This window comes from Oryzias melastigma, linkage group LG17 (genome assembly GCF_002922805.2).
Source record: "Oryzias melastigma strain HK-1 linkage group LG17, ASM292280v2, whole genome shotgun sequence".
NCBI classification, from domain to species: domain Eukaryota; kingdom Metazoa; phylum Chordata; class Actinopteri; order Beloniformes; family Adrianichthyidae; genus Oryzias; species Oryzias melastigma.
This window is the reverse complement of record NC_050528.1, coordinates 6109920-6122847: the sequence shown is the minus strand read 5'-3', so window position 1 is coordinate 6122847 and position 12928 is coordinate 6109920. Positions and strand designations below refer to the sequence as shown.

The following is a 12928-nucleotide window of genomic DNA, read 5'->3' as shown; positions in this document are numbered from 1 at the left end:
AGTCAATATTCTCATTAACATTATCAGGTATTTGCAAAACACCTATAATGCTAATAAATACTTTTCTATCATTTAACACATTATTAATGCAGTAAGTTAATCCTTTAGTTTATTAAAGGTTCTTATTAAGGTTATTAACACATAAGTCAGTGTGAGACATCTATAATGATATTAAATGTCTTACAAGAACCGTACACATTAATAAGGATTACTAATCTGTTAACAAGTTTTGTTAATGATTCTTATTAAGCTTGTTAACGCTTATTTGTTCCATGTATACGATGGTAATAAATGTAACAATAAGCATCCTATTAACACATTAATAATGCTTGTAAATGTGTTAACTTAGGAATTTAATAAGCCTTATTAGGCTTATTACACCAATAAATGTCTTACTAACACCTTATAAGAATGTTAATAATGCTTATTAATGTGTTAACAAAGCTTGTTAAGGAATCTTATTATAAAGTGTTACCTTTATTTCCTTAAAAAGTGTAAATTTGCTTACAAAAAAAAACAAACGAGTGTTTTATGTTTTTTTTATGATACTATACAGTAAGTAAATAGTATTGAATCCTGTACTAACAAAAAAGCTGTTTGAACAGTTGAAGAATGGTCACATTTGAACAAAATTGAGCAGAATCTTTTACCATTATTTTTTAATTATTTATTTTTTCCCTTTTTTATTTTGCAAGTTTTATGGTTTTATTAATTTTTTGGGTGATTTTCCTGGAAAACTATAACATTTTGTTATTTGAAAATACTGTGTAATGTCAGTGGTTGATATTCTGTATGTGCAGTATTTGTCACTAAACTTGGAGCTGATTTAATTGGCAGATATAGACCACAATGCATTGCTTCTGAACAATTATTGTGGGAAAAAAATGTATTTTAACCATCCGAGTATTTACCATCAGAACACAGTGGATTCATAAAAAGTATTAGTAAAATGTTCATATTTGTTAGGTTTTTATGCTATCTTGATAAATCTTCATATAAAATATGTCCTGTTCTTATTAATATTTTAAGACAACATTTGTATCATGAAAATTAGGATTTTGCTGAAATCAAGAAGTGCAATTAACATTTTTCTTTGTAATAATGACACATTTACAATAGCCTGCAGACATGCATTTATTATTGAAGGGGAAACTAATTTTAGTTTAAGTGCATCAATTGAATATCACTCTAATTAAATTGAAATGTTCATGTGGTGTTCTCTAAGAGTAAACGACTGAACCGTGATTATCTTTCCTTCCTTCTCCTCCCCAGTACTTATGAAAAAACAATCTGACTGAGGCTACTTTTCTGTATCATCAGGCCTGAATGATTAATGCATGAAATGTAGCCTGAAATGCTGAAACGCTGTATAATCCTGTGGAACAATGATCAACGCTGCAGCGAAACAAAAAAAAAAAAAGAAAAATATAGTGGCATTGAGCCAACAATGTATACTAACAAGGAGCAGTTCTCAAGGGCGCGCTATCAGAGCTTAACCAGTGCTCACAGAAAGTCATTTGACATTTTCGAGAAAACAGAAGAATGCGACTTGATTACTTTTTTCGCAATCACACGTCTGAATCCACCTTTTTATTTATTTATTTAGGCGTTTGAGAGGATTGTTAATCAGGAACCAGGAAGCTCAGAGTTTGATTCTTTCATTTATAAAAAGGGCTTGTTTGGAAACTAAAGCTGTGAATCGCCTCTAATTCAACATCAGTCACACTGAAGCTCTTGGGTTTCTGGAAACTGTGGATCGCATTTTTTCTGTCACTAATCAGACTTGTGTTTTGTTTCTTTTAGCTCACAAGTGTGATATCACACTGCCGCTAAGGCATCATAGCCATTGATAGCATTGATAGTATTGGAGAACTGGACTGAGTGAGTGTGATGTCACCCAGTGAAATTAGCTTAATTGTGGCTCCAACAAAATTAAGTAAATTCCATTCTTACACGATACGGATGCCGTCAAGTTGACATCGACGGTAAGCTGTGATTGGTTCGAATTGGTTGAGTCCTTGTTTCTATGACAACCACTGTCGCCAATCAGGATTGAGCTTGCAAAAAGTCAACACCCCTTTGATTCGATTTAAGAGAGCCTGGATTGATTCAATTCTGATTCTTCTCGATTTCTTTCGATTCAATTGAATTTTGAGTTTATGCATTTGTTTAGAAATACATTAATAATCTACTATTTGTTTTGAATATATTCATATTAATCTGATACAGTTCACATACTGTAAAATGTATCAGTGAAATAATGAGATTGTTAATATCATACAGAGTTACATGGATTCTCTAAAGGAGAAGTTCTAATAAAAATGTTCAGATCATTAACATTGTAAACATTGTTCTGCTTCTCCTGGAGGACGTTTCAGTTTGGCCACTAGGTGGCGATCACGCTATAGCATTACTCTTTATTCTAAAAGAAGATAGAATGTATGAGCAAAAAACTATGTTTAGACCACAAATAATTACTTTATAACAATATTTCCTTAAAAGAGTTTGGAACATTCATACCTGTGAGTTTATAAAGAGCCATTCTAGCCGCCCTATGGAAAATCCCATTATACTTTAGCATCAAGCTAGCAGACTTTGATTATTGATTTATTAAGTTTAGATCGATTCAAATCCATTTATCGATTTCAATGTGCCAACACTCCACAATGGGAGCCAAAAGTTTTTAAAATTAATTTTTCAGATTAAAAAATGAAAAAAAAACAAACAAAAAAAAAAACGAGTTGAAAGTGAAAAAAAATGATTTAAAACTGAAAAAAATTGAAATTTTGAGCTGAAAATAATTAAGTTTATTTTAGAATAGCCAAAAGTGTCTGACATTTTACATTTTTTTTTGGGCCAAACACCAGTACGTTTGACTTTCAAATAATATTGGCCTCAATTTAGCTCCATACATATAAGAGGATCCAGTTCGGATCATAAGGTCGTGTTTTATAACAAATAAAAAAATGGCTTAAACTTGAATAAATAAATAAAGTCAATACATTAATTTGATATTAATAAATACTAAATAAATTAAATTAAACTTAAAATCACTAGTGTCACTGTCTTGCCCAAGGACACTTCAGCACTAGGTGGGAATTGAGCCTCCAATCTTCTGACTAGAGGCTGACCACTCTACCTCAGTTCCACAGCTGCCCTTATATAAAGCTCTCTGGATGTTTAAAATAATAATAAGTCTTTAAGAGCACCTTATAGTGCATTTTGGGGTTTTGGCTTCCTGGAGCTAGCATGTGCTTTCTGTTTGGAACTTGAGGGGTCACTCAGTCCAGTTCTCATGTACAGACAGCGTTCAATAACAGGAGACCTCCAGGAGACAGAGCTCACCTCACCAGCTTTACTCTGCTGTACCGGATTAGCCCCTTTTGTGAGCTGAAGTGCTTCACCCACAGCCAACCAGAAGTCGTGACAGATCTGCTCTCCTGCCCCCCCGCCAGGTCTGACAGCCATGATCCGGAGAGGCCCCCTGCCACGGCTGAGTTCGGGGATCAACTCGTCGCTCCATGGCTAGACCTCACTGCACAAAGAGCCGGGGGCCTTTCTGCTGAGGTAAGGCTGAGGGAGATCTCATATTCAGGTTGGAGCTCCTCTTCAGTCGGATTAAAACTGCTGCTTTATGCAGATGAGGCCTCTGCATGATATTGATTGTTTATGTATGAGGAGGAATGAGCAAAAGCACTTTTTATGAGTGACCGTTCCTTCTTTATAGTAGGGCTGCCACGATTAGTCGACTAATCGACGACTAATCGACTATTAAAACAGTCAACGACTAATTTAATAGTCGATTAGTCTTTACTTTGTATTATATGGAGTCAGTGTGTAGTAAAATTAAAGGTTATAATGACATTCTGATAGCTTTTTGGACTATTTTGGCATGTATTGCGTTTTTTTAGGCTAATTTGGAGTTTAGTGAATATTTCAGCCAGATGCTAGCTGTTCTGGCTAACTTAGGCTTTTTGTAGGCTGTTTTAGAATTTGGCTAATGTTTCAGCAACATGCTAGCTGTTTTGGCTAATTTAGGATTTTTTTTTTTTCATTTTTTTAGGCTGATTTGGAGTTTAGCTAACATTTCAGCTACATGCTAGCTATTTTGGCTAATTTTGGCTTTTTTTTGTTTTTTAACCTAAGTTAGCATGTAACTAATATTTCAACTGCATGTCAGCTGTTTTTGATAACTTAGGATTTTTTTTCTTTTTTTTTTTTAAACAAATTTGGACTTTAGCAATATTTCAGCTGCATACTAGCTATTTTGACAAATTTAGGAATTTTTTTTGTTTGTCTTTTAGGCTAATTTGGAGTTTGACTAATATTTCAACTACATGCTAGCTATTTTGGCTAATTTGGGCTTTTTCAGTTTTTTAAGCTAACTGAGAGTGGAACTAATATTTCAACTGCATGCTAGCTATTTTGACTAATTTAGTAATTTTTTTGTTTGTTTGTTTTTTGGGCTAATTTGGAGTTTGACTAATATTTCAGCTACATGCTAGCTATTTTTGCTAATTTAGGCTTTAGGATATTTTTTTCAGTTTTTGGCTAATTTGAAGTCTAGCTTTTATTGCAGCTACATGCTAGTTATTTTGGCTAATTTAGGCTTTTTTGTTTTTTTAGGCTATTTTTGGAGTTTAGCTAATATTTCAGCTACATGCTAGCTGTTTTTGGCTAATTTAGGCTTTTTTCAGTTTTTTAGGCTAATTTGACATTTAACTAATATTTTATCTGGCTATCAGCTTTAGCGTTTTCACTTATTAGCTTCAGCAATTTCAACTATCAATTTCAGCTTCTTCAGCTATCAACACTAGCATCTTCAGCGGCTAAATTCAGCTCACAGCATTCACACTAACATTATTGCAGGTAATGCTATATATCAAGTTTTAAGTTAGTTTAAACTAATGATGGTTAAGATGTGTGCTTTACATCCCGTTTTCGCATGACTCAATTAGTCAACTAATAAAAAAAATAATAGATGAGTACTCGACTGTTAAAATAATTGTTTGTGGCAGCACTATCTTACAGTTGAATGAACTCCACCTTTTCTTCCACTCTCTTACAAACCTTCAGAGTGATGGTGACAAAGTTAATTTTGGGAGACAGAATTCACATTTGAAAGATTTATTAGGATACCTCGGCTCTCACCTTTGCTTGTGAATTATTCAATAATGCTTAATGGTCTCCGGTTTTGCTGGTGGGCGTTTTGCTCAGCTTAATCCACACCGTGTGCATTTCTATGAAAAATCTATTGTATCATTTTCTATATGAAAAACGGAGGCACTGGAAGGAACGCTAACAATGCTGCTTTAACGTGGCTCTGCTGCAACGATTGTCGTTACGCGTTTGTCTAACTCAATCTTGTTTCTTTCTCCATTGCAGAATCCTTTACTGCATAGTAGCACATGGATTTCAAGACTTCAAATGAAGAGGTTTGTAGCATTTAATCAATGTTACAATAGGCCATGATTACAGAAAGTGCCCGGCTCAAGAAAACTGCATTAGTGTGTCTAAAAGCTTCAGGCTAGAGCAGCAGCGTAGCTCAAACACAAGTTCATTTTGGCACCTTTACATGTACAGTCTAAGGAAGCCCATTCTCCTGATGATAACCGACCTTCTTGTTTCCGCTTCACGCGCTCATCTTGTCTGACATTTTTAGCAACGAGAACGGACGGCGATGATGGAAGCAGATGTGGTCTGTGACCCTCTTCATTAACATGCGTCTCTGCATACGTTGCTGCATTAGAATGCATCTCCACGTGAGTCTTGGGTGACCATTAGTGAGGGGATCCAACTTAAAATCCGACCCACAGCTGCAACAATCGGCTCCACTAACAGTTCTGCACAATCACTAATTACACTGAGACATCACGGATTAAGACGCGGATCTGACGCTGCTTGAGTCACGTTAATGACACTATTTTGACTCTTATTTGAATGCGCAATGCAGCAGTTGTGTTGTGACAGTAACTGAAGGCAGTGAAGTGATTGATGTGTTATGTCGGCTGTGTGTGAGGACTCCTCTGCTGACAAAAAAACACAATACTTTTGTGGAATACAAGCTTTAAAAATAAATTCAAGAAATAAAAAAAAAAAAACATCATAACAGAGGATGAAACACAAATTTATTTTTATCATTTTATTCTTATCCAAAAAAACTTTCATTTTTGGACATATTTTCTGCTGAGCGACAGTAGTTTGTTAGAAATTTGCCTCTATGTTGTGGGCGGGACCATTAGTCTGGAGCAACACCACCTCCTCTTCCCGTTACCCATATCTGAACTCTCAGATTAGCCGCTCTCCCTCTAGCTTACAGCCCCTCACAACCTCAACCTAAATCCAAATTCTTCCCAAATGATTTTTGAGTTATATTCTCTGAAATCAGTGCACTTTAGTGTCTATCTTCTAATTATAGATTTTTATCAAACTAAATTACCAGAATTTCTTTATGGTAGCATCAGTCTAGCCTTTTGGAGTATTTTTTAAACTTTCAGTTTTTAAACTAGCTTGTCTGTTGGTGGTTATATTAGCATTATGCTGGCTCATTTAACTAATTTTACATCTACTTTGGTTTTTCTTTTAACTAATTTTGGATTTAGAAAATATATTTTAGCAACATTCTTGCTGTTTTAGCATCTACTAAAGTTTTTTTTTTGCTATTTTGGCATTTCGCTTTTATTTCAGCATCATGCTAGCTTTTTCGTCAAGTCTTTTTTTGGTGTTTACCTAATATTTTAACCACACACTAAATAAGATATTTTTTTCAGTTGTTTTGGCTATTTTTTTAGTTTAGCTAATATTTCAGCTGCATGCTAACTGCTTTGGCTAAGTTAGGCTTTTTTCAGTTTTTTTTGGCTAATTTGGAGTTTAACCAATATTCCAGCTTCATGCTAGCAGTTTCAGCTAATTTAGTTTGTTTTTTTTCAGTTTTTTAGGCTGTTTTTGGAGTTGAGCTTTTATTTCAGCTGCATGTTAGCTGTTTTGGCTAATTTAGGTTTTTTTTCAAATTTTTAAAGGCTGATTTGGAGTTTAGCTAATATATTAGCTTTATGCTAGCTGTTTTGGTTAAATTGCACATTTTACCAGTTTTTAGGCTGAATCGATTTTTAGCTTGCTTTCAGCTTCAGAGTTTTCAGCTGTCAGCTTAAGTGTTTTTAGCTATCAATTTCAGCATCTTCAGCTATCAGCACTGGTATCTTTAGCGGCCAAATTCAGCTTACAGCATTCACACTAGCATTATCGTAAGTAATCAGATACATCTAGTTCTAATTGGTTTATCAGGATGCAGAAAAGTGTTAGGGAGAGATCAGAAGGAATCTTTGTTCACATAAGTAAAAAAAAAAAATACAAACAAATACATTATTTGAGTCTATTCTAAAACTGTCACAAATACACTCTTTTTCAAATGTCCTTTTTTGTCTTATTCACAACGATTTAAATAAAGAACTCCTCAAAAATAGAATTTTAAGCTTAATTTTCTTAATAAAAATCCTTAATCATCAGAAAAATCCACCAAAACACCATTTTCATCAGACTGGGATTTTAACAAAAGTACCAAAATTAGCCAATTTGACATGTAATTGACTTAAAAACCAGTTAAAAATGATTTTTCCCCCTAAAACTCTGCTTTCATAACAGATTAACTCTGCAGAAGATTCCTTTAGAGGAGCGAGCGTCAGCCCAGGACACTCTGTGTTCAACCTGCGTGAAGAATGCAGCCATGTTTGGCTGAGATGATCGCCAGCTGTTACATGATATTTACGAGCGCCGTCCACATGTTCCAGCCTCGCGTGAACAGGCCTGTACGGGCCACTGTTGCTAAATTTATCACCAAGCGCACAGAAGCATAAAGCTGCTCCCAAATGCAGATTTTTCTATTTTAGTTCCTTCTCCTGTGACATATTTTTCTGAATAGACAACCAGCTATGAGGAATACATCAAAATCTCACACAAGTACATTTATATTTCTAACACACCTGGAAGTTATGATTGTCCTGCTGATTATTCTGGGATATTGGAGCGTTAGCTTATTCTTCTGCTTAATAGATGAACAATAGAAAAGCTGAGGGAGGTTTCCTGCAGATTTGAGCTCCAGCTGACTGGTTGGAAAAAAGCGAAAAAAAATAAAATAAAAATGATGTGACGATAAGCATTTGAGTCTTCCCAACACAGCGTGACTAAATGCAGTGTAAAGAAATAAAATGCCAATCAGTTATACTGCCTCAGGACACACGGCAAGATACCAGGATCAAAATCTGAATTCCCCAGATTCACAAAACGTCGAAAACTATTACAGATCGAAGGATTCGACTGCAAAAACTCACTGATATCTTCTGTACATTGTTTAGTTTGTACTTTATGGTTTTGTTTCAGATCATTTTCTGGTTCTTATTCTAACATGTCACAATGTATGAGTGCCAAAGATTTTTAATCTTCTACGATAAACTGTAATTTTGCAATTAAAAAAAGTTCATTTTAATATTTTGGAAGATACAGGTAATTGTGGGAAAACTATAATTTTTTTTTAATTCACAAAAAGTCCAAATCTGACCCTCTTTTGATCTATTACAAGTGTTCCCAGTGGTCTTTTCATTATGATTACACAGCTTTTAAACCAAAATACAAAAAAAAAAACTGTCATTTTTTTAGGACTTGGTGGTCATTTTTTTTTTTTTTTTACTCTTGGGCCACAAAAGGCTCTAAAATTTGACCGAACAGCCGGACCGAGACCAGATGTTTGGAGATTTTTTGGTAATCCACCTCATTAAAGAAAGAAATAACATTAAATCTGGGTGACAACATGTTTTATTTTTGATAAATAACTAATCTAATATTATAAAACAGAACATTTTGAGGGATTTATTTTAAAACTGTGACGTTATTCCTCATTTTAGGGCCAATTGGACCAATGGTTTGACCTTCTTCAAGGAGAAACGGAAACGTAAATGTCAGAATGATCTGAAAAAATACTGACTCAGAAAACACACAAAAATGACAAATATTCTAACACCACATAAATCCAGAATAACTTCCTGCACCTAAACACAATTCAATGTTTTCATAGTGTTCTATAGGGAAAATGAAGCAAATAAACTCCTATTATAATCCCATTTTAAAACCCCTATTCTAGGACATAGATTCTGCAGAGCAGAAATGCACAAATGCAGTCTATTTTAAACTCCCTTTTTTGTCCACTCCTGATTTATAAAATTGAATAAACAAATACTAAAAAATAAAACTTTTATCCTATTGTCTTAATAAATGTCATCGATCATCATGTTAAAACCCGACTTTCATCAGAGTGGGTCTTTTAAAACAGTTTAAGCTAACAACAACGCAGATTTAAATCAACATACCTTCATTTATTTTACGTAATATTGCTGTTTATTCATTTTTATTGCAGTTTTTTCAGTTTTTATTAACTTTTTCTGCGTTTCCCACATTCACGTTTGTATTTTTGTGTCAAAATGAGCTTGCTGACACATCCTCACCGTCACTCCGAAATGGGCCGGGTTACACTTGTTTTGCTGCTCTGCCTGTCAAACTGATTTTTCGGGGGTTTTTCTGGATCTCCCAGCAGCTCCAGAACAGGTTTTCCTCTAAAGACCATTCTGGTGTTAGAGGAACATATTCTTACCTGAGTACTCATAATACCAGAGGCTCCCATATTACAAATAACTCAAATGAAGGCATAAAAGTATGAGTACATCCACATTTATAAACATCTACCCATTTATTTTTAATCACGTTATCAGCTGTTTAACAGCAGATTTCTCATTAAATTAATACAATATTGGTAAATAATTGTTTCTGTGACCAACTTGGCCTCTGTCCTGCTGTTTCACATTTTTACTAATAACACAGACCTGCAGGTGCAAAGGGATTTCCTCAGAGACATTCAAAATAAAAGCACTAATAAGTGAATTTCCAGACGCAGGCTGTAGGTTAAAACCTTCCCTTTTCATATCTGCCACGCTGTTTCTTCTCCTCAGTCGCTCAGTGTTGCTGCAGTAACACTGTAATATTGTTGCAGGGAATGAGAAACTCTCAAGCTGAATCATTGGCTTATTGAAAAGATTCTGTTCATATCTTTATTCACAGGATGACTAAAGCCTCGCTCGTATGCAGTAATATGAGGGCAGGCGTGGTGGTATGAGCTGTGTCATCTTCCTGACACATCGTCTTCAGTTTTAGCTGATTTGTATGACGTCATTTTCTTCCCTTTGTTGATTTTTCTTAGATTTCCAGAAAACCACGATGAGTCCTCAACAATTGTGTCGTAAATTATTATTAATATAAAATTGTGAATTCGTAAAAATATCCAAGATTCTGATTAGGGCTGCCACGATTAGTTGACTAATTGGCGTCTAGTTGACTATTGAAATAGTCGACGACTAATTTAATTGTCGACTAGTTGTTACTTTTTATATATGGAGTCAGAGTCTAGTAAAGTTAAAGTTAGAAAGGCATTATGCTAGTTTTTTGGACTATTTTGGCATTTATTAAGGTTTTTTAGCCTACATTGGAGTTTAGCCAATATTTCAGCTGCATGCTAGCTGTTTTGGCTAATTTAGGCTTTTTTCAGTTTTTTAGGCTAATTTGGCATTTAACTAATGTTTTAGCTGGCTATCAGCTTCAGCGTTTTCAGCTATCAACTTCATCATTTTTAGCTATCAATTTCAGCATTTTTATCTATCAACTTCAGTGTTTTTAACTATCAACTACAGTGTTTTCAGCTATCAATTTCAGTATTTTAGCTATCAATTTCAGCTTTATTAGCTATAAATTTCAAAGTTTTAACCATCAACTTCGGCGTTTTTCAGCTATCAAATTGAGTGTTTTCAGCTATCATCTTTAGTGTATTCAGCTATCAATTTCAGCGTCTTTACCTATCAACTTCGTCCGTTTTTACCTATTAACTTCAGTGTTTTCTTCTATCAATTTCAGTGTTTTTACCTATCAACTTTAGTGTTTTCAGCAATCAGCTTCAGCATTTTTTGCTATCGACTTCAGCGTTTTTAGCCATCAATTTCAGCATTTTTAACCATCAACTTCAGTGTTTTTAGCTATCAATTTCAGCATTATTAGCTATAAATTTCAAGTTTTTTAACAATCAACTTTAGCGTTTTTCAGCTATCAACTTCAGCGTTTTCAGCTATCAACTTCAGCGTTTTCAGCTATCAACTTCAGTGCTTTCAGCTATCAATTCCAGTGTTTTCAGCAATCAGCTTCAGCATTTTTTGCTATCGACTTCAGCGTTTTTAGCCATCAATTTCAGCATTTTTATCTATCAATTTCAGCATTTTTATCTATCAACTTCAGTGTTTTTAACTATCAACTACAGTGTTTTCAGCTATCAATTTCAGGGTTTTTACCTATCAACTTCCATGTTTTCAGCTATCAACTTCAGTGTTTTTAGCTATCAATTTCAGTATTTTAGCTATCAATTTCAGCTTTATTAGCTATAAATTTCAAAGTTTTAACTATCAACTTCGGCGTTTTTCAGCTATCAAATTGAGTGTTTTCAGCTATCATCTTAGTGTATTCAGCTATCAATTTCAGCGTCTTTACCTATCAACTTCATCCGTTTTTACCCATTAACTTCAGTGTTTTCTTTTATCAATTTCAGTGTTTTTACCTATAAACTTTAGTGTTTTCAGCAATCAGCTTCAGACTTTTTTGCTATCAACTTCAGCATTTTCAGCTATCAACTTCAGCATTTTCAGCTATCAACTTCAGTGTTTCCAGCTATCAATTTCAGTGCTTTCTGCTATCAATTTCAGCGTTTTTTAGCTATCAATAACACCGTTTTTAAGATAAGATAAGATAAGATAAGATAAGATAGTCCTTTATTCGTCCCACGGTGGGGAAATTTCAGAATTTAACTACTAACTTTAGTGTTTTCCGCTATCATCTTCACCGTTTTTAGCTATTAATTTCAGTGTTTTTAACTATCAACTTCAGCGTTTTCAGCTATTAATTTTAGCATTTTTTTTATTTTTTTTATGTATTTTATTTTGAAAAGAACTTGTGTGTGTGCTGTTGTCAAAAGTAAAACAAATAAAAACAGTCATAGAAACGTATAGACGCTGTTGTAATTGTATATTGTAAAATTTCAAATCTACATTTTAAATTGATTTTTAATGACCACAAAAACATAAATATGGTGTGTTTTTTCTGTCAGAATTCGATGTCCTTGTTGCATGTGTGATGCAGCGACTGAAAAGTCGTGTGCGGACCGTCAGATTGAAGACGATGCAGCTGGCGGCGCTCGGGGGAGTAGCGGTGCAACATGAAATAGGGCGGCAGATAAGGCTAATTACTTGCTATGCAAGAGGTGCAGCGGGTCAAACGGCGCTCCGTCACCTGAGACGCCGCCTCCTCTGACTAACACTCGCACACTCCAGCTCTCATTTTGCTCTGGTAATGACTTTTGCACAGACACATGCTACTTCACATAATATCATTTCGGCTGCAGGCTCAGGCTCAGAGGTTTCTGTTCGGCGTTATTACTTAACGTGCACCACAAACCGACTTTGATTGGAGTTTGACCGCAGTTTTAGAGATGCCGTCTATGAATAGCAGCGAAGCGACAGCTGACAGTTCTGTTAGCTGGTGACAGGCCAATCCTGGCTGCTATGGATGCTGACAAGGGCGGCTTTCTTCTATTAGCAGTCTCATCAGGTGGAGGTGCTGCTTTTATTCAGACCTGTTTAAGTCAAGGACAGGATCGGCATCACAATTAGCCGGGGAGTAGGAAGGATATGCAGCATGCAAATGTATGCAGATGAGCTGTTTTTAAAGGATCATTAGAGACACACACAGCGCTCACATTTGTGTATGACAGAGCAGGAAAACTTCAGTTCTTTTTAGGGTCGGGAATCGATTAAAAAAATTAACTAATTAATCGCAAATCTAAAAAAAA

At 34.9% G+C, this 12928-nt stretch overlaps 1 protein-coding gene across 3 annotated transcripts in view; it reads left to right on the top strand.

The window, feature by feature from the left end:
• Nucleotides 1-12928, top strand: part of sntg1 (syntrophin, gamma 1) — a 187382-nt gene that overhangs the window by 117997 nt on the left and 56457 nt on the right. For all 3 annotated transcript variants that reach the window (XM_024274265.2, XM_024274264.2, XM_024274263.2), the window contains 2 exons: nucleotides 3456-3567; nucleotides 5386-5435. In XM_024274265.2, the coding sequence (XP_024130033.1) occupies nucleotides 5409-5435 (27 nt within the window). In that variant the 5' untranslated portion in view covers nucleotides 3456-3567; nucleotides 5386-5408. The remainder of the gene's footprint in view (nucleotides 1-3455; nucleotides 3568-5385; nucleotides 5436-12928) is intronic.